Raw genomic sequence first — 22,898 nt, 5'->3', positions numbered from 1 at the left:
TTTTTTTTTTTTTTTTTTTTTTTTTTTTGTACCAGGGATCGAACTCAGGACCTTGTACTTGCAAGGCAGGTGCGGTGCCACTGAGCTAAATCCCCAGCCCTGAACTTACTTTCTTTTTAAATACAGGCATTTAAAATAAATTCCCTGAAAGAAACTTTACAAATTTCCTTCAGAACAGGGCATTGCTGCATTCCACAAATTTTGGTATTTCCATTTTCTGTGTGTGTGTGTACAACGAGGATCAAACTCAGGACCTTGCACTTGCAAGGCAGGTGCGGTGCAGCTGAACTAAATCCCCGGCCCTCCATTATCATTTAAACATGTTCTAATTTATTTCTCTATCCTAAAATTTAAAAGTGTATTACTGAGCTGGTATGGTGACACATGCTTATAATCCCACCCTTGGAAGGCTGAGGCAGGAGGATCATGAATTCAGAGCTAGTCTGGACTATATAGCAAACTCTGCCTCAAAACAACCTCAGAGTATTAATTTCTAGATATTTTAGTCATTTCTAATTTAGTTCCATGTATTCAGATAATACACGTGGTGAGCTGTGTGTGTTGGTACATTCCTGTAAACCTAGCACCCTCAGAGGCTGAGATTAGAGAGTCTACAAGTTTAAACCCAGCCTGTTAGTGAGATCCTGTCTGAAAAATAGTCCTAAGTTGTGAGTTTTTTTGTTTGTTTTTGTTTTGTATTTGGTACTAGGGATCGAACTCAGGACCTTGAGCTTGCTAGGCAGTTGGCAGCACCACTGAACTAAATCCCCAGCCCCTAGTCCTGAGTTCTGTTTTCAGTACTGCCCCCACCCAAGATACACATTCTAAAAGCATATTTATGTATACATGTTCTAACTGATATTTTAATTTTTTGAAGCTTAATGAGACTCATTTTATTCCCAGCATATGCTCTATCTTGGTGAACTCTTCATATGCACTTTAAAATATACTGCTATTTTTCTGTGTACTATTTTGTAAAGCTCAGTTTGGGTTGGTAGTATTGTTGAGATTTGACCTTGCTGATTCTTTTGTCTACTTGGTCAATTAGTAAATGAGAAAGCGAAGCTAAACTCTTTCTGGCCATGATTCTGAATTTGTTTCTCCTTAGTTTTGCCATATTTTGTTTCATGTGTTTTGATATCCTGTTATTAAATGACTGTATATACTTTGGTCTGTTCTTGGTGAGTTTGTCTCTTTTTTTTAAAGGCAGTTTCTCACTTTGTAGTTCAGGGGCTGGCCCTGAACTCACTGTGTAGCCCAGGCTGGCCTTCAACTTGTGACAATCCTCCTTCCTCAGAACTCCCAAGTGCTGGGATTAGAGGCATGCGCCATCATGCCCAACTGTCCATTTATTATTATATAATACTATTTTCAAATCTGTTTTGTCCCGCATAATATAACTGTTCATTCTTTGTGGAGGGTAGGAGTCTGGTGTGTTTTTTGGTTCTGTTTAAGTGTTGGGGATAGGGCTTGGGATTTAGCTCAGTGGTTCTAGCGCCTGCTTCACAAGTGCAAGGACCCGAGTTTGATCCCCGTACCAGGAAAAAACAAAAAAACACTTCCTAGTACGTGTTGGGGATTGATCAAACCCAGGGTCTCAAGTGCACAAGTGTTCCCAAGAACTAAGCTGCGACCTAGCACCTATACATCCTTCTTACTCTCACGCTGCCTGGGATGTAGTTTTCTATCCTTTTAATCATTTTATTTTTATGTAGATTGCCTAACAGTTGGCTTCTGTCTTTCCATTTTTGTTTATGGTTTTTGCTATAGTCATTTTCCGCTTGTTTTGGGTTTGAGTGTAAAGTCCACTGGGTTTGGGCATATTCATCAAATTGTACCACTTTGACCACTAAATTACAGAACTTTTTATCATACACATTAGCAGTCACTCCGTTTACCCTAACCTCCAATCCCCGATATGGCTATTCTCCTTGCTATCTCTATTTGACTGTTCTGAGTATTTCTTACACATGGAGTCATACTATATATTACATATATTTTGTGTATCTGGTTTCTTTTGCTTATCATAATTTCAAGTCCCTTCAGTGTTGTAGCATGAATCATTGCTTCATTCCTTTTAAAGGTCAGATAATACTCTATTGTATGGATATGCGTTTCATTCATCAATTCAGGAACATTTGCAGTTTCTGGTTTTTTGGCTGTTGTGAATTATGCTGCTTTGAATATTTGTGTGCAAGTTTTTTGTGTGAGTGTATGTATGTTCACATTTCTCTTGGGTATAAACCTACCAGTGGAACCTACTAGTGGAATGGATGGATCGGATGGTGAATTTAAATTTTTGAGCAGTTTGCCAAAATTTCTTGGGTAGCTGTATTGTTTTTCATGCACACCAGCAATATGTGAGGGTTCCAGTTTCTTCACATTCTGTTTAGCATTTGTCTTTTTGATAGTCATCATCCTAAGAGTATGAAATAGCATCAGGCTGTGGTTTTCATTTACATTTCCCAAATGACTATTGAGTATCTTTCCATGTGCTTCCTTATGATGCCTTTTCCTGTTTATCCTTTAATGCTTTCTTTCAGGCTAAATGATTCTAAGTATACCACTTTTTTTCTTCTATCGGTTTTTTGTTAATGTTCGTGAATGTGTATTGGTGCTCAGAAAGCTGGTATGCACCCTTAAAATATCAAAAGCTGTTGAGAATTGCTAGTGTTCCTCTTCAGAACTTAAGCCTGATTGTACTTTAGACACCCCACTTTACAAAAATAGTATGTAGGGTCCCATCTGGATTCCAGTAAAAATTGCCTTTATTGGGCCGGGGATTTAGCTCTCAGTGGTTCTGCCACCTGCCTTGCAAGTGCAAGGACACGAGTTTGATCTCCAGTACAAAAAAAAAGGCCTTTATCATTTTAAAGACATGCTCATTTTTCTTTGTTACCCAATTTAAACACATGTAAAATCTATGTTTCTCTGCTAAAATAGATTTTTCTGTTGACTTTGAATATATATTCCTATAGTTTGAAGTAGCCATGGGTTTGAATGTATCTTCGCTTTCCTGTTGATTTTTGGTTATATGGATATGGTGGCTACTACAGAGTGCTAGTGAAGAGCTGTTGTTTTAACTTCTTGGCCTTGGTCTTTTAAATCTTCAAAAATAAATGCTGTATCATTTGTTCATGTGTGATGCTGTGTATCTCATGCATGATAGGCATCCACTTTATCACAGAACTATGCCTCTCGCCCATCAAGTTTCTTAGTCTTTGTATTTCTCATTTTATTAGAACCAAAATCTTTGTCTCAATCTAGTACTCATGTTTGATATGGTGTAACTGGGTGTAATGTGTTTTATTTGCTTTACAAATGATTATAGAAAAATATATATAATTTCATTTTTAATACAGCCTCCATTCTGCACTAAGCGTGATGTTGTACCTTCATTGCTCCTTTGTAAGAGGACTTCTTGTAAGAGGACTTCTGTGGGTGTCCTTTCATGTCTCTAATACACACCTCCAAGAACTCTGTCTTTCTCTCTCTCTGTAATCTTCCAAAACAGGTTGCAGATATGAAAAGCTGTTGCCCTTCCTAGTTACACTTTTTTCCAGTTCCAGCCAACAGAAATGCGAGTTAAAACATAGCACTTGGGTCGTGCCATCCTTGGGCTTGCCAGTGGACACCCAATTCTGGCTGAGGAGCACTCTGCTGGGATTCTAAGAGATGGCTAACTCTGGATGGGAGTTGGGAAGATGGTTCACTCATCCCTACTTTTATTATCTCTACCTTGATCTGTCTGTTATAAAGAACAGAGTGGTAATTAGGAACTGGTCTCATCTCTTTCCTTACGTGATGCTGTGTAACAGCCAATGGCCTTTCCTGCTATTTTGAAGGATAAAAAAAACAAATGAGAGGACCAGGGATTTAGCTCAGTGGTTCCCCCTACTGCCTTGCAAGCACAAGGTCCTGAGTTAGATCCCCCATACCAAAAAAGAGAGAGAGAGAGAAAAAAAAAAAAATGGGTGACTTAAAAACATTTAGAATTTTTATCATACAACAGGGAAAGTAGATTTTTCTCTGCTCAGAACTTATAGATTTGATCTTTTTACCATATTCAAATGAAATATTTCATTATAATTCATGTTTTTTAGACAGTCTCACTTTGTGTATGTAGTTAAGACTGACCTTGAACTCACTAAGTAGCCCAGCCTGGCCTTAAATTTGTGGCCTCCTCTTGCCTCAGCCTCCTGAGTGGTGGGATTACAGGCTTGTGCTACCATGCTGGCTCAGGATAATTCTTACCTCACATAAGTATGAGATATTGAAGGCATCAAGAGAGACTTATACTGAGCTGAGTGGATGAGTAAGTCGGTGAATGTGCCAGATAATGCAGACTCTGTAACTGTTTTTCCAGCATTGAGAAGCTAATGCAGTGCAGTTCAGAACCACTGAGTAGAAAGGATTATAACCTGACTTTTAGCTCCCTAAAGTCTTTTCATTTGAAATAAGTACATTTCCTTTCAAAAGTTTTCCCTTCATGGTGCACATCTGTAATCCCACCATTTGGGAGGCTGAGACAAGATTCCTGTGAGTTCAAGGCATGCCTTGGGCTACATAGTACTCGGATGCCACCCTGAACTACATAGCAAGACACTATCTCAACACCCCACCACCACCAAAATAACCAAGTTTTCCCATGCTTCATTTTTTGATGTTTGGAAAAGGTGTAGCTAGGTGGGATGTGTGCATACGCCTAAAATAACAGCACTCTCACAGTCTGAGGCAGGAGGATCACAAGGCCAAGCAAGCCCATCCTGATGACCTAGTGAAAAACACACAAAAACAGGTATAAATTGATATGAAAAGTTTATCATATGTACAAAGAACTAAATTTGTGTTGCATGGTAAGCCCTCGAGTACATTTAATTTAAGGTGGTATTGGGACACTGCAAAAACAATATGATTAAAACTGGATAATAGTGCTGTTGGAAAAGAATGTCAAATGCAGAATTCTTTGAGTTAAGTAGGGGCTTCCACAGAGGTTGTAGGCACAGAGAACAGCACTGTCCACACGGTTTGCCCAGCTAGCATGCTTGTGCTTGCTGCCCTACTCACTAGAGCCAGAGAGAGGTCCCCAACCTGGCCCAGCCTGCCTTCCACAGCAGCCTTGAGGGAAGCTGCTATTCTGGTGATGTGATCCCCATGTCACAGAGTCAATATTATATTTTTCTTCAGGAAAAACTAGCCCATTGGGAAACCTGATAGATACTTATATTTTGTCTGGGTTTGTTTTTTGTTTGTTTGTTTGTTTTTGGCAGTGCTGGGTATGCAATTCAGAGCTTCTCACATACCATTGAGCTATAACTTCTTGAAAGCACATGGAATATAGAGATTCATTACCAAGGGGATCCTGTTTTCTTCACACTCTTAGCAGCTCAAAGATGATTTTTAAAAAAACAATCTTCTGGGGCGGGGGATTTAGCTCAGTGGCACTGCCCCTGACTCACAAGCACAAGGTCCTGAATTCAATCCCCAGTAACAAAAACAAAAAAAACAACCTTCTTGATTTCCAAGTTGGACACAACCACACTGCCTGGCTTTTTACCATAGCCAGTCTGAACCCTTTGCTCATGGTTTGGATGTGCATGTTGCTGTCAAGCCAAATTGGACAGCACCTTGATGTTTGGAATTATTAATGCTACCTCTTACTAGATAGTATACTCACCGTTTTCCATTGTGACGTGATAGTTCTTGTAGTGGAAAGAAGTTGCTTCTCTCTTTATAAAAGCAAAATGTCTTAATTATTTGCCGAAATATCCTTAATTTTTTCCATGAACATTTAAAAACTTGTATATATTACTTCGTTCATTCACCCATTCATTCATTTATTCATTCATTCATTCGAGACAGGGCCTCACTATGTAGCCCAGGCTGTCCTCAAACTCGTGGTGATCCTTCTCCCTAAGTGCTGAATTATAGGCATGCACCACAATGCCATAGATTTTAAGTTAATTTGGTCAAAATTCAGTTATAAGATTGCCAGAGTCTACTGACAAAAAATGTAAGTTGCCATCATGGTATCTTAAATATTTTCTGTAGAGAAACCTGTTTTCAAATTATACATATTTAAGCATGGAGGCACACACCTGTAGTTAGAGCTACTCAAGAGGTTGAGGTGGCAACATCGCTTGAGCCCAGGAGTTTGAGAACAACCTGGTCAACATGGTAAGACCTCATTTTGATTTCAGTGTTGTTGTACATTAGAGTAGCTGCTTCTGTTCTGGAGTGTTCTACCTTTGCATCTTAATGTAAAATATAAATAAATTTAAGTAGACTGTGATTTTTTTGTGTATGCTATCGAAGCCGTGGACTCAGTTTTGAACTGGGTGTCTATATGAACTGCAGCCTTTTTAATTATATGAGTGAAAGGTGAGACTCTTGTCCCAATTCATAATTTATGCCACTGGATTATTGAAGCTTTCACCTGTTTGACCAAGGCATGTTGTATTTAAAGCAGCCCATCCTGCAAAAACTTTAATATATTTATCTTCTTTGGAATTTGACAAAATAGATTGTCCGCAGAAATAATTTAACACACAAAGTTTCATTGAAGGGCTTGGAGATCCTCTTATCTCTGTGTTTCATAAGTTCGTTAGCTGTCAGACCATTTTTGTTTCATATTCATGAGCTTTTGTGTTTGGAACTTGGACTAGGCCTCAGACGTTCCACAGCTATCTGGAAGACATCATCAACTACCGCTGGGAGTTGGAGGAAGGGAAGCCCAACCCTCTGAGAGAAGCCAGTTTCCAGGACCTGCCCCTGCGCACCCGGGTGGAGATCCTGCACCGCCTCTGTGACTACCGGCTGGATGCAGATGATGTCTTCGACCTTCTCAAGGTGTTTCACTGTGGCCCTTTCTGTAGAGCAGTCTGAAGCCAGCCATCAGGGATATGGTCAGAATGGGAAATCCAAAGAATTTGAGAAAGGCCAGCGTTTGGCTTGTGTGGGTGGTCTTTGGGTTTTTAAGTGATACTGACACTGCATACAACCATGACCAGAGAGCCAAATGAATACAAGACATGGAATGCTGGGCTTGGCCATGAATGCCTGTAATCTCAGCACTTGGGAAGCTGAGGTAAGAGGATTGCCAAGTGTTTAAGGCCAGCCTAGGCTACATAGTGAGTTCAAGGCCATCCTAGACTACATGGCAAGACCCTGTCTCAAAACACAGACAAGACTGTGTTATTTCAGTTTAATTTCTAGCTGGTTTTATGGATCCTTCCTCAGTCCCAGCAGACAGGAACAAGCAGAGATACCTAGTTATTCTCCTGTCATCACATAAAACTGCAACTTAATTAGCCACTGAATTGTATCTCCCAACGTGTAAATTTGATTGAGCATAACTAAAATATTTGTTGAAAACTACACAGATTTGAAACCCATTTTGATCCCTGATAACAACAACAAAAAAAAAAGTATGGAGCATTTCTATGTCAAATACAAAAATTTTAGGGCCAGGGATTTAGCTCAGGGGTTCCACCGTCTGCTTTGCAAGAGCAGGGTCCCAAGTTCAATCCCTGGTACAAAAAATATTTTTAAAACAGAATGCAAAATAAATTGAAACATATATACTAGTAAAGTTAAGTCATAATATATATAACAAAATGTTTATCAAAGATACAGAAATCTCTTTCCTCCCTCTCATTCTGTTACCTGTTTTAGAAGCATATTGCAGGAGGGGTATGTGTTTAGGTTTTCATGAACAGGAAGGTCAGATTCTAATCCTTTTCAATCATAAATGGTTCAGTGTGTTAGGACTTCTAAGTCCAGCTCTGCATATGATGCATTGTAAAAAAATCATTGTGTAATTCAGTATAGTTTTTGCTAAAAGACTTTAGTCCAGTGGCAAGGCCAAAACAGGTCAGGCCTGGGGGGATTGGATCTATTCAATTACTGGAATAAAAGGTTGCTGTGAGTTATGATAAAGCAAAATAGAGGACCACACAACATAAATAAAGTCTTCCCAGTATCTGATTCTACTTGGTTGTAATTGTCCTCTCATGTGTACACATATAAAATAGCTCTGAACCAAATACGTAAAATGTACATCAGAATTCCTTTTGGTTTCTTTTTGGTCCAATGGAAACAGTAGTGGAGTAGGAAACATTTGAAATATCTCCATATTCTGTTTTTCAAAGAAAGTAGTCCTTCCCATTGTTTTTCATATGCCCTAATCAAAAATTACATACTGGGGTATTTTAACCACTTACCAGTCCAATTATTTACATACAAGATGACCAAAAATTGCTTTTGTTGTTGTTAATTTTTATAAGATATACAGTAGCACCTTGGTTCATGAACTTAATTCATTCCACAATTCTGTTCGCAATCCAAATTGGGTGAGAACCTAATCAAATTTCTCCTTAAGGTCAACATTGAACCTAACCATTGGATTTGATTTGGTTCTTGTCCAACTTGGGGGCAGGTGCCAGAACGACTGAGCTAAGTCCCCGGCCCTGTGTTCAACTTTTTGTAACCAAAATCATGGAAAGAAGTTTGCAAACTGAGGTGTCTATATAATAGGAAATATTGGTTGAAATGACACCTGCCCAAGCAGCACTCAGAATAGTAAAATACATAAATGCACTGCCTGAGTAACGTCCGAGGTAAACTGTTAAGTGGTTAAAATATTAGGTGTGGGGCCGGGGATTTAGCTCAAGGGTACCATTCCTGCCTCTCAAGCACAAGGTCCTGAGTTTGATCCCTGTTACTCCCCCTTCCCAAATTAAGTGTGTCTTAGGGTAAATTTTAAATTTATTCTACTTTTTTCATATTTTGTTCTTCATTTTCCAATCCCCCTTTTCCTGCTATACCCAGGGTCTGGATGCAGATAGTCTCCGTGTGGAACCTCTGGGTGAAGACAATTCCGGAGCCCTCTACTGGTATTTCTATGGAACTCGAATGTACAAAGAGGACCCTGTACAAGGAAAGTCCAATGGAGAACTCTCCTTGAGCAGGTAGTATCAGAAGTAATCATTACTATGTAAAATATCATTAAAATTAAATCCATTAGAATCCTACAGCACAAAATATATTTTTTAAACTGACTTTCTTCCTTTCTTTCTTTTCTTTCTTGGGATCGAACTTGGGACTTTGCATTTGCAAGGCAGGCGGCAGAACCACTGAGCTAAATCCCTGGCCCATCAGTATATGTTTTTCTTACTGAAGGAATTAACTGCTAGCGTGCCTGCAAAATAACAGCAAGGAGTTACAGTAAAAATAAAAAAGAATTATTCTGTGTAGCCTTTGCCACAAGACCATGGTGAAAGATACTAGTCTTTTTTTTTTTTTTTATGAAATGTTAGAGATTCGTGAGGTGTACCACAGATGATTTTATATACCTTTCCAGTAGCACAGTCATTTGACTATAGAACAGTTTTCATCTTTCATGGGAAATCCTTAAGAAGTTCTTTTTCCTAAGTGAGAAAGAGTCCTCTTTGTCCTAAGCAGACATCATAAAGTGATGCTTACTTGGTTTTTTATACTTCCTTAATGCTAGGAGCTGTGCTTACTATTTGCATGTTAGAACTTACTTGTTTTTTCTACTCACATTTTAATATTATAAAATGTCAGTTTTCCTTGTTGGTACATTGCAATCCTTGTTTATACATTACCCTGCTCTTTTTATATGCCTCCTATGTTTAATCTTTTTTGGTAACTTCATGGCCAGAAACAATATAATTACTAATATAAAAGTCATACATTGGACCAGGGATGTAGCTCAGCAGCACAGCACCTACCTGGCAAGTGCAAGGTCCTGAGTTTGGACCCCCCCCGCAAAAAAGGAAAAAAGTCCTACATAACTCATCAGTCCTTTGTAAGATTATTTCATTTTAATAATATTATTTCTTAGGGAAAGTGAAGGACAAAAAAATGTCTCCGGTGTCCCTGGAAAAACAGGAAAAAGAAGAGGAAGACCCCCAAAACGGAAGAAACTACAGGAGGAGGTTGTAGCAAGGTAACAAAACCTTGGTAATGTTAGGTCTCAAATCATTATGCTGAAAGGGACCATAATTTCACTGTTCCTTTTGTGATTCTTCCTTTGTGACATGGGAAGGGTGTTTGTGTTTCTTAAGGTGGTGGGTACATGAGTCAAGAGTCATTGTGAATTTGTCTTATGTGCCTTAAGGAGCTAGGACGCATCATAGGTAAGATGTCTTAACAAGTTACCTACCATTCCTAAACTACTCTCTTTATTGGTGATTGTTACATGGTTAATGAGCATTAAAGTGAACAAGACAATGGTCAGCATTATAACAAAATGAAAATCATGTTTGACCAATAGTAGATGTTCAATACACATTTGTTATATTTCACATTTTAAAATTTGTTAGACCTTACATATTTTTATAGGAAGTTAGAACAAGTTAATCTGTTTATGCCAAAGACTCAAAGTTTCTGAATATCTGCATGAAATTCATATATGTTACCTAGAAGTTTCCAAGGAACAAATATTTGAAAATATTTCATTATGTTCTGTTGTTATGGGTGTTCCAAAAATAAATTACTATGCATTCACTGATCACTGTGCATTTATGTGGTAAAGTGTTGACTAAACAGCACTTTAGTAGAACTCTTATGTCATGCCATATCTGAGTTTAGGTGTTCTTTCTTTACCAAAGGAAAACTTTGTCACTAATCATGCCCAAACCTGCTAAAGTTTGTGTAGAATGCAATTTCCTATCATTATGAAAAGGTAACATCTTAAATATCTTTTCTTTTTTTTTTTGGTGCCAGGGATCAATCTCTGGTTCTTGCACTTGCAAGGCAGGCATTGGAGCTACTGAGCTAAATCCCCAGCCCTTAAATATTTTCTTTATCTTCGGTTTTATATTTAATTTTGGCAAAGCACTCTCTTGTTTGGGAAAACAGCAATGAGATATTTTTAAGAAATCAGATCGAAGTAAATCAGTTAGAATTTAATTTAACACATTCAGCACTTAACTTTCCACAGATTTGACTGGTGTGCAGCTGCCTCTTTCTTCCTTAGTGTTTTTGTGAGAAACGTGCTATAATCACTTGAGCTCTATATAGACAACATCTATTTTTGAATTTTGTTAATGGACCGCATGTCCTTTTTAATTTAGAAAGTTGTTTTAAAACTACCTCCATTTCTTTGTATCAGCAGTTAGTATACCTTGGTATAGAAGTCAACTTTACCAAGCACAAATAGACTTGTGCTACCCTCTGCTGGTGGTTTTACACCTTTAGAGCTGGGTATATGGGATAATATTGAGATATTTTTTAATTAAATGAAATTTATTTCAAATGTAAGTTTTCATTTAATTATAAAATATTAAGTACAGTATCCACATTGCAGATGCTCAGGAGCCATCTGTGGCTTGGGGCTTCCTAATCAGACAGCTCTTGATAAAGAACATTGCATTTCAGAGTTGTATCAAACATTGTATACTACATTAAATGTTGAAAAACAAGTTCACAGCGTTCTCTTCTTGTTCCAGGGATACAGTTGACAAAGACAGTATTACTTAATGCTGTTTTCCATTTTATAATTTAATCCTGAAATCCTTGTGAGCTAGGAACTTTTTCTGTTTGTTTTGGTGTTTGGACTAGGGATTTAGCTCAGTGGTTCTGCTGCCTGCCGGTACCAGAAAAAGAAATGTTTTGGTTATTTTTGAGACAGGGTCTCACTATATAGCCCAGGCTGGCCTTGAACTCACAGCGATCCTCCTGCCTCAGTCTCCCCAAGTGCTGGGAATCACAGGCGTGTGCCACCATGCCTGGCCCTAGGAACTTAACGTACCATTGATAGCAAAGTTAATTAAATTTGTGAAGTCATATTGTCAGTGGAAGATGTGGAACAGAGGCATTCTAACTTTAGTGCCCATGTTTGTGGCCTCTCTCTTAAATAAAAATAAGTGTATCTCCAAGTATATCCCTGAATCAGGGAGGCAGGGCATCGAGATCCTTTCCTGTTTTTCCTTGTTATTTAACTATTAAAATGTAGCCCGTCTGCTTTTCAGAAGATTTTAAGAGGTACTCTTTTCCTATTCATTAATGCTATTGTCATACACTGGGTACCCATATGTCACTGTTTCTATTCCACAGTGAGAAGACTACATCTAGGCGTTCATTTATTTCGTAAAGTCATTTCTCTTCCTAACTTTGCCCCTTAGCACACTGTCTTGTCCCTGTTACATTTTTGGGGTTCACATTCTAGGGGAAGCACAGAACACTTTTGGACTTATTTTTGTTTTAATTGCTTCCTTCTTTCCCTATGTTTCAGTGAGAAGCAGGAAGAAAGCTCCTTGGCATCAGAGCCACAGAAAAGAAATGGTAATGATCTTTTTTTGCATTTAGAAAGGATTAAACAACATGATTCATTTATATTATATTACATACTTTTCCAGAATCATACAGAGTAACTAGGATCACTGTAATAGCTATCTAACTATAGACTCCTTCCTCTTCTCCCATTCACCATTCTTTATACCTTATCTCAGGCAATCTGTCCATCAGATGGATAGTTTAAGATCAGGATGAGGTCCACCAGGCAAGTGGGCACATACCTGTAATCCCAGCACTCTGGGAGGTGGAGTCAGGAGGATCAAAAGTTCGAGCCTAGCCTGGGCAGTTTAGCAGTTTACCAAAATGCTGTCTCAAAATAAAAAAGGCTTATAGTGTAGCTCAGTATGATGACCCTGAGTTCAATCTCCAGTATTGCGTGTAGGGGGAGATTAGTAATAGGTCTGTTTTCAGCTTCCTGTCACTTGGCATAGTGAAATAAATATACACTGAAATATTTGAGTGAATGAGCAGCTTCTTAAGGAGCTTTTTTAAAAATAACATACTAGGGCTGGGGATTTAGCTCAGTGATTCTGCTGCCTGCCTTGCAAGTACAGGGACCCGAGTTCAATCCCCTGTACCAAAAAAGAAAATAACTAATTAAGTAATTAATTAAATTTTTAAAATAACATGCTAGTTTCTTACCTAGATTTTAATTCTGTAAGTAAAATAGTTTAAGTTTGGGGATGAGATCAGTTTACAGTATCATGACATAAATAAGACATAAATTTCCTCAAAGACTCAAACTCACATATTTGTCTAGAAAAGGATGTAAATACATTTAAACATTTCCATTTCCAGGATATTAAAATCTTATGAAAGTCATAGTAATTATTGTATTGCTTCTAGGCATTCTTTCAGTTGTGCACAATGATAACACCAGAAAAATCAAAAGCGTACAGTATCAAACTTTAAAAAGTAATATATCTTGCCAGATGTAGTAGCACATGCTTGTAATCCCAGTAATTGGGAGGCTGAGACAGGAGGATCTTCATGAGTTTGATGTCACCCAGAACTACATAGCAAGAGCCTGCCTTAGAAACAAAAAGATAGTACGTCTTTTTTTTTCCCCCCTGACTCTCTTAGTTTAGTCATGATCCAGGGTAGAGATAATATTGAGACTAAATAGGGAAGAAAAGTGTTCTAGTAAGATCTGCTGTAGTGAATGTGTCTTTCTTTTGTAGGGTCCCAAGGGCCAGGCCAAGGCACTTGGTGGCTCCTTTGCCAAACTGAAGAAGAGTGGCGACAGGTCACTGAGAGTTTTCGAGAGAGAACATCACTTCGAGAAAGGCAGCTCTATAAGCTACTCAGTGAGGACTTCCTACCTGAGATCTGCAACATGATTGCCCAGAAGGTATGCAGACATGGACAGTACTGTTAGGTCCCCAGTGCAGTAGTGGTGAGGACTTTTAAATACATTTCATTGTCCTAGAAGAGGTACAGGTCTCTAAACTGCAGTGTTCACATAGAATCTCCTGCTACCCTCCTTCACTGTGGATTTTATAGTGTTCTCCTAAAAGGTGATGCATGCTTATAAGCCCAGGACTTGGAAGGCTGAGGTAGGAGGATCACCACAAGTTTGAGGCAGCTGGGTTACACAGTGAGTTCAAGGCCATCTTGGACTACATAGTGAGACCCTGTCTCAAAAAAATAATAATAATAGCTGGAGATTTTGCTCAGTGGTGCTGCCACCTGCCTCCCAAGCTCAAGGACACGAGTTTGATTGCTGGTACCAAAAGAATAATGATAATAATAATGTTCTTCTCACCCCCTGAGAAGTCCTCTTTGCACATCACTGGCCAGTGTTTACAGAGGCTTTTCACAGCCTGGAACCAGTTTGCCTGTGACATTTCCCAGGAGACCTGCCCTGAGCCTGCTAGCTGTTCTTCTGCCACCCCATGGAGTCCTATGTATAATGCTTGCTTGGTTTTTTGTTTTGCTTTTAAACTGAAATTATCCTTATGGATATGTTTCTCCCACTAAGCACCAGCTTTTCATTAAACTGTGCTTTACTTTTCTGTGACATGTTCAAGTCTCCCCTCATTTTCTTCCTTACTCTTCCACTACTACTCTCAAACACCGTACTTAAAGTTTGCTGTCCCCATGAGCTGTCCCTGTTTTGCCCAGCCTTAATATTTTCTCCCTTACATGTCTCCTGATGCTTCACGTTGTTCTACACTTAAGCTTCTTCAGTTTAATTGCCGTGTCTTACTCTTCTTTTTAACCCCCACAGCACTTATCATTAAGTTTATTTCATTTAGTAATGCTAATATTTCTGATTATTAACACATTTTAATAAAAGACCATTGTAATGGTCCACTTGCCAATGAAATCTGGAAAGTAGTTATAACTCATTCTTATAGTACCTACAGGAAAATATCAAATGTCAAATATGTAAACTGTTTTTCAGGAATTTGAAAACATTGGTTCGGGGCTTACATTGTCATCTATGATCAAGAAAATCTGCTCTTTTCCATCAGTGTACTTAATTCCATATGATACTCCATTTACATACAAGGACAATTTAAGTCATTTTCTTTGGAGGGTTTTTGTTTAGTTTAGTTTTGTTTGTTTTGCTGTAGACAAGGTCTCGCTTTTTGCTTTAGGCTGGCCTGGAACTCATAGTAATCCTCATGCCTCAGCTTCCCAAGTACTGAGATTATAAGCATATGCCACCACACCTGGCTCTAGTTTCATAACAGATACAGTTTATATAACCTGACCAATGATAATACACTAAATCATCTATAACACATATATCCATTCAACCTATATCCTCTTTTATTTTGTGTATGTCTGAATATGTGATACTGGGATTGATTCCAGGGCCTTTTAACTGCTACTCAAGCACTCTACAGTTGACCTACATCCCTTCCCTTTTGTTTTCCCAGGCAGGATCCTCCTGCCTCAGCTTCCTGAGTTGCTGGAATTGCAGTTATGTGTCACTGTGCCCCACTAGTTTTTGTTTTGAAACAGGTTCTTACTAAGTTGCCCAGGATCAAATTTATGATCATTGTGTCTTATCCTCCCATGTAGCTGGGATTACAGAGGTCTTAGTCACTCTCTTCGGCATTGAGACGCAAAGGCCAGCACCCATTTCTTGAAGAAAGGTTCATTTTGGCACCCACTTTGTAAAGGTTTCAGTTCACAGTTGTCAGCTCCAAGGTAGAAGGGCCTGGGCTGAGGACAGCTGCTTACCTTAGAAACCAAGAAAAGGATAGATTTGGTATTTTGAAAGATACACAATGCTGTCAATATAAAATCTTCAGTAAAATAAAGAGTGTTAACCAGGGAGTGGGGGATGAGAAATCTGAATTGTAAAGTAAAAATCTTGGCAAATCAGACAGTAGAGAAGTGCTTTAACAAGAGGAAACCATTAAAATCCCCAGAATTGGGTTGGGAATATAGCTGGAATAGGGCACGTGACTATTGAGGTCTATGTTCCACAGCACCACAAACAACAAAACCAGAATCATTTGGATGTATTCACAAGGTGAAATTTTCTAAGCCTTCAGAGAATAAGTAGTTTGCCAGCTGGGCAGGATGACACATGCTTGTTACTCCAGCACTCTGGAGGTTGAAGCAGGGGGACTTGGGCAGTGTAGTGACTTAACAAGACACTGTCTCAACATAAAACAATTTTTAAAAGGCTTGGAGATACGTTTCAGTGTGAAGGCTTGGAGTTCAATCCCCCAGTTACTACCACTACCACCAACAACCCCCCAAAAAAGAGTAATTTGTAAATAGTTCAGAAAAGAAGTGTTTGTGGTACAACTCAATGGTAGAGCACTGACATAGCTTGTATGAAGCCCTGGTTTTGATTTTTAAGACTCCAAATCATAAACAAAACAGACAAAGGAGGAAAGTTTGAAGGTGTCCTGTTTATTTAGACATGAGTATTTTTCATCTCATTCCTGATAAAATTGAATACATTATTGTCATTCAGTAATGTGTATGTCAGGTTAATACTAAAAAGTAAAAGCAACTTTCCCAAAAGCCTAATACCTCAAAGCGAGACTTGGTGGTTCACCTGTAATCTCATCACTTGGGAGGCTGAGGTAGGAGAATCACTGTGAGTTCAAGGCCAGCCTGGACCACATAGGGAGACCCTGCCTCAAAGGAAAAATAATAATATTAATAATAATGCATCATAACCCATCAAGATAAAGCCTGCGACTGTACAATAACATTGTCTTAGTAGTCTTAGCCATTTTAATATAACAAAAAGCATTTTAAGATGCAAAATTTTGGGGTGTTTTACTGGCGGGATGTAATTCTGATGAAAATATCTGTTAATTGAGTTCATGACAGCAGTCCATAACCAAACCACCTCATCAGCATCATGTGCTGGCTTACTGAAATCTCAGGTTCACACCTCTGCATCATTCCACACCCTCATCAGAATTTTTTTGAGCTGGTGTCTTGTGTCCTGCCTTTGTGGAACCTTTCCAGATGATTGCTTTTTTAAAAGCGGGGATGGGGGGATGCACCTGGGAATGTAGCTGAGTGACAAGGTACCTGCCTGGCAAGCATGCAGCCCTATCACACATGGTCACGTGAGTCAGTCAACATAGCAGAAGCATTCTCAGATGGTATTTAGTAGACCAGCTAGCGCAAGTGATTTGCTGAAAGCTGTAGAGAGTTCGCAACTCTCTCCTACTGTGTTTTAGCGTTCAGCAGTTATTGTAATATCTTACATGTCTGTGCCATTGTATTTATTATAGTTAAATATTTATGGAATTGATGGTAATAAAAATTTTATTGAAGCCGGGGATTTAGCTCAGCGGTTTGGTGGCTTGCCTCGCAAGCGCAAGGACCCAAGCGAACCCTGGTGCTTGCCTCGCAAGCGCAAGGACCCAAGTTCGATCCCTGGTACCAAAAAAAAAAAAAATTACTTGGGCTGGGGATTTAGCTCAGTGGTGGTGCCACCTGCCTTGTAAGCCCAAGGACCAGAGTTCAACCCCTGGTACGAAAAAAAAAAAAATTATTGAACCTGGAGTGTAGCTTGCCCAGCACGTGTGAAGACTGAGGCTCTGTCCCCAGCACCACTAAGGAAAGCAGAAAAAGCAATTACTAAAAGTGAGTTTCTTCTGAAAAGTTGGCTATCAAATCAGAGTAAAACATTAATGGATTATATGGGAAGGAACTGTTAAAGTCTTAAGGAGTCTGCTTTAGACTTAAGTGTGCTGAAGGTCTGTCTGACTTTCACTTTAAAAAACAAAGACCAGGGCTGGGGATTTAATTCAGTGTTTCCACCGCATGCCTCAAAAGTGCAAGGTGCCAAGATCGATGCCTGGTACCAAAAAAAAAAAAGACCTGATGAAGGTTTGAAGAGGGTATGTGAATCAATCACAGGAAACCTGTCAGTGAGGACCTGTATTGTATTTATTGGTGAATGACAGTGCATTTAATGTATTGAGGTAAAAGTGCTTGAGGTGTACGGATGTATGATTTTTTTTTTTTTTTTAAGTAGGGTCTTGTTATGTTGTGCAGGCTGGCCTTGAACTCACTGATTAGCCCGTGTTGGCCTGAACTTTGAGCAGTTCTGCCTGCCTGCAGCCTCCTGAGTGCTGGGATTTATGGATGTGCACCACACACCCTGTCTACTTTTGTATTAATCCCTTATTTTATCTATGTTAACTTATCTTTGTCCATTTTAACTGCATTAACTAAGAAGGATTTTCTTCTAACAGTGAAAATAGCCTGAGATTCACATGTGAACAGTAAAACATAGTTCAGTAGAAAAAAGCATGATGCTCAGAAATAGACACCATTGCATTAAAATGTAACATGAGAAAGAAGCACAAAACCCAGGCAGTGGTGGAGGAATCAGGAAACTGTCTTCAAAATAAATTTGTTTGAGCTGTGTTGTTGCCCTGTTCTGGCTATCCCTTGGATAGGTTACTGAAAATCTCTGAATTTTGGTTTCAGTTTGCATATTAGCAGAAAGAAACACTGTCATTTCACAGAAGTTTAAAAAAGAAATCCATGGCATTACATATGTGCAGCAGTCAGTAGACACTAAGTTCCCTTCCATTATTTATGATGGTAAATAATTGATGAGAACTCTTGGTAGAAAAGTAAATCTACGTTTCTTAACAATAGTACAAGGGATATCAAACTCGGGTCGTTGCACTTGTGAGGCAGGCAGCAGAACCACTGAGCTAAATTCCAGGCCCAAATCTACATTTCTTGACAAAGTAAATACAAGAAGAGAGATTTGATAAATCTTCAAGGGTATTAAAACTTTAAGAGGATCAAAAGACAAACCGACAATGGTATGTGCCTGTGATCCTAGCACTTGGGAGGCAGAGGCAGGAGAATCAAAGCAAGTTCGCAACCAGCCTGGCCTTTCATGGTAAAGACCCTGTCTCCAAAAAAAGTGTTGGGGGGTAAGGTCTGCTTTGCCATAAAAATTAAAACTTTTTAAAATCAAAAGGGATATAAACTACTAAAGATGTTTGTTGTTAGTGGTCAAGAAAGTGATAATGTAGACAATAAGTAGTATTTACACACTCAAAAAATTAGGCTTCTTCGTGGTGGCATATGCCTGTCATCCCAGCACTAAGGCAGGAGGATCGCCACAAGTTTGAGGCCAGCCTGAGCTACATAGTGAATTCAGAACCAGCCTGAACTACAAAGGGGGACCCTGTTTCCCCCAAAAAAGGCTGTTAATGAACATTAGCCCCTCAGATTTAAATACAGAGATAATCCTTTACCTTAAAGATAGCATGTTCCTCTTAGTAACTTTCACGTGTGAAAAAGTTGGACTGAAACTGGTATTAACTTAATTCCTTTGGAAGACAGTTCTGTGATAAATTTATACGTTTAAAGTTTAAGAGATCCTCCTGTTAGTCTTAAAATATAAAGGAGCTGTTCACAAGCATATGGAAGAAACTGCTGGGGTAGCTTTGGGGAAAAGTATTTGCAGAGGATCACGACCCACTTCACCACTTGGAATTGCATTTGCACCAGGGCCTGCTTAGTGTCTGCGTTGGAACAGCAAAAGCTTTTTGGAGATCCTGAGTCATTACAGCTCCCACCATTGCTTTGCAGTGAGTTTAAACTGTGTAAACCTTATTGTCAGTGAGTTTCCTACATCCTTTGGTTCACTGTCTAATTACTCCTTCAAGAAGTCTCAAGACTTAATTAAATGGTTCGAGAACCAAACACAGGAAATGTTGGGTTTTGAAGCCTGCGCCACAGAAGCTACTCTCTGACCCAAACTCCTTGCCTACCACCTTTTAGGTGATAACTTATGAAGTGAAGCTACGAAGCTCATAACCCAAAAATTCCATTTGAAATGATTGATCAGAAGTGGATTGTTCTTAGAAAGTGTTTCCCTCTTATACCAGTCTCTTTCAATCCTGATCAGTTTTCTCAGGCTATCATCTTTTCCTTCTTTTAAAAAATTCTTAAATTCTTTTATTGGTACATTTTAGATATACAGTAATTTACATTCATCATTGGGATCTTGTACTTTTACATGATGTATCCTGGTTCTTATTTTATCCCCATTCTCCTACCCTCCCTTCAACCCCCCCCATTTACGAAGACTTTGTTTCCATTTTTTTTCCTTTTCTAATATTTTTTCCTTTCCCTACCCCTTTAGACCTTATCTTCCTATTTCACATTATCATTTACTCATTTTAATCCTTATTTACACCTTCAGTTTCTCATGCTGGAAAAAAAACTTCAGTATTTAAACATGTGTCCTATTTATTTCATTTGGTCTCAGTGTACATCCTTTTAGCTAAAAATGTCCCTAGTTTCCCATTCTTTAAGGCTGAGTAGTACTCCATTTTATTTTTTTAATTTAATTTATTGGTACATTCTAGATAGACAGTACAGCTGCATTCATTACTGGGATCTTGTACCTTTACATGCCAGGTCTTGGTTCTCATTTTTTCCCCTCGTCCCCACCCTCCCTTCACCCCCATTTTATTTATTTTAAAAACACCACATCTTTATCCATTCTCCAGTTGATGGGCACTTGGGTGGGCTATTTCCAAGCTTTAGTTACTACAAACTGTATTGGGCTGTAATCTTTTCAGGTGAGCTCTCTTATTCTGAGCCACTCCTGCTTTTCTCCACTCCTCTGGCTCACTTTGAGTCCACCCTGGCAGCTGCCTTCACTTCTCACTACTGCCACTGAACTGCCTTTTAAGGGTCAGTTCCCCTCCAGCTGCTCCTAATGCCCTCATTCAGAGCCATTCCCTTCAGCTGAAGTGGATAAAAACATGGCTTCCCTTAATCATGTAAGGGAGTTTTTTTGTTTGTTTGTTTGTTTTTCCTTTAGTTTAAATGTGGGAGTTTCTTGCCAGTGATATTGTCAAAGCAGACTCGTGGTTATCTGTTGAGTGTGTTTTTGTTATAAGAGAGTACACTGGCTTAGTACTTTGCATAGCTGAATAGTTATTTCCCCTGGTCATCCTTAGAAAGGATACTTTTGGCCCTTCATCAAGGTAAAGCAATTACCTGAGTGCCTTAATGGTCATTTTTCTATTGGTGGCGGCAGCAGTAGGAGTAGCTGAGAACACCCTAATCTATCTTTTCCTTGCTTCTAACTATAGGGAAAACGTCCACACCGTTCAAAAGCAGAGTTGCAACCTAGGTGGATGTCTGACCACTTGTCCGTCAAATCCATCAAACAAGAGGTGAGTGTGTGTGAGAGTAGAAAGAAGGCATTTTCAGTATTCAAAAAGGATCCCTTTACATTTCATGTATTTATTTTAGTCCTACACTTTTCCTTTACCTCAACCTTTATTGAGGATTCTTATATGGAAAATGCATTTCTATAAAGAGAAGGACTTATAAAAATCATGAAATCACATTCTTTTGATCTTCAAATCTCCTGGGATGGTGGGCATAGCCATATTTAAGATAGATGAGATTGATAAATCCTATAGTAGATGTAGAAAGTTGATGTCTGCAAACATGGAGAAAAGTGGAGTTATGCAAAGAGAAAGGAACTTGGACAGACAGGGCTGTGTCTGAGCTGAGCTGGTAAAATAACTGGGATTTTAATGGTGGATCCTAGAAGTAGGGCAGTTGAGGCAGGGGATATTCCTCATGACAGAAGTATACAAACAAAAGCAAAGAGGCTGCAGAGTGCATAACGTGGTCAAAGAACAATACATTTGGAGGTGGCTGTCATAGAAGATCGCTTGTCACAGTGGGAGGAAATGCTGTGATAATCAGATTTTGGGGTCCGTCTTTAGTAGGTAAATGGAAAGGAGATTGTGTCATCAGATCTTTGCTTTGGGAAGATAACTTTCTGGCCACTCTGGCAGGTGATTTAGTAAGGAAAAACTGGCAGATGTGACAGCAATTCCTCCAGCAGGATTTAGCAGTGTAATTCCTGCGATGGGAAATAGGTCTAGAATGGAAGAGATGGCGCTAGCCTTTGGGGGAAAGGTGTGCAGAGAATGCTAGCTCTGCATACAGAGGTCAGCTGTAAGAGGTTGGACAGACAGTAAGTTTTGAGGGCTGTTTTTGTTTTTTGTCATTGCTTTATTTGTTTCTAGAACTTTAAAGTAGGCAGTTTTTCAGAGATGTGTTAGCTTGACACAGTACTCAACACCCACAAGTTAGAGGAGGGGTTTAATTTGGCTTACGAGAAGTTGTTACTGATCACCATGGTGCTTGTCTTTTGGGAAGGATGACAGTGAAAACAGGTATTGGAAAAAGTAAAAAATGAGAACTTGTATCAGATCCCTGTTTTGTATTTAAGTGGAGGTAGAATATGGACCTGGACAATGTGTGAATGAGGATGAAAATGGATATATAGCTGACTCTGGTGAGATGAACTTCCTCAGTGGCAAGGCCTTGTCATGAAGTAGCTTCTCCTAAGACATGAGGACAAAAAGGATAAGAGAAGACAGAATTATTCTATCTTGAGGACAGGAAAGTGTTTAAGAATTTATACTCTAGGGCTGGGGATCTAGCTCAGTGGTTCTGGTGCCTGCCTTGCAAGCACAAGGATCGGAGTTTGATCCCCGGTACCAAAAAAATAATAATAATTTGTACTCTATCACAGGAGGGGAGAGGGGACTTCAGGTGGGAGTTCAAAGTGCAGTGTTATATGAGGCAACAACTCAGCAGTACTAAGGGTATTTTCCAGGTGGCACCTAGGAGCCAGTTATGGGTTTGTTTTTTTTGTTGTTGTTTGTTTTTTGTTTTTTGAGACAGGGTCTCACTGTGTAGTTGAGACTGACCTGGAACTCACTGTGTAGCCCAGGCTGGTCTCAAACTTACAGTGATCCTCCTGCCTCAGCTTCCCGAGTGGTATTATAGGCGTGAGCCACCACATGCAGCCAAGGGTATTCTTAATTTGTAATGTAGTTTATACATTAAGTGACTTTACAATCACACTGTAGAAAGGGACAAATTTGGTGCATATTCATTGAGATTTAAAATTGAAAAGGTAGAAGTGAAATGAGGCATAAGAAACCCAGCTGACTGTCAAAACTTTGTGTGATCCAGGGGCAAATAGAGTAAAGTAAAGGAAGAAGCCTGCACTAGGGTTTAGGGAGCCAGTTCTGCTTAGGCTCTGTCCCCATCCTAGGAAGTCTGCAGGA

General features: G+C 39.2%; 1 protein-coding gene across 6 annotated transcripts in view; it reads left to right on the top strand.

Moving 5' to 3' along the window:
* The window catches only part of LOC104866444 (cat eye syndrome critical region protein 2), a 53,682-nt gene that overhangs the window by 6,969 nt on the left and 23,815 nt on the right, over positions 1-22,898 (top strand). For 4 of the 6 annotated variants that reach the window (XM_010630394.3, XM_010630393.3, XM_010630389.3 and 1 more), the window contains exons 1-5: positions 8,836-8,969; positions 9,866-9,970; positions 12,260-12,309; positions 13,503-13,672; positions 20,892-20,975. In XM_010630394.3, the coding sequence (XP_010628696.1) occupies positions 8,914-8,969; positions 9,866-9,970; positions 12,260-12,309; positions 13,503-13,672; positions 20,892-20,975 (465 nt within the window). In that variant the 5' untranslated portion in view covers positions 8,836-8,913. Of the gene's footprint in view, positions 1-6,665; positions 6,850-8,829; positions 8,970-9,865; positions 9,971-12,259; positions 12,310-13,502; positions 13,673-20,891; positions 20,976-22,898 lie in introns of those variants that run through there. The other 2 variants (XM_010630395.3, XM_010630391.3) reach the window with 2 other exon arrangements.

This window comes from Fukomys damarensis, unplaced genomic scaffold (genome assembly GCF_012274545.1).
Source record: "Fukomys damarensis isolate Sample0158 unplaced genomic scaffold, DMR_v1.0_HiC HiC_scaffold_5, whole genome shotgun sequence".
NCBI classification, from domain to species: domain Eukaryota; kingdom Metazoa; phylum Chordata; class Mammalia; order Rodentia; family Bathyergidae; genus Fukomys; species Fukomys damarensis.
This window is presented reverse-complemented; position numbering and strand designations above follow the sequence as displayed.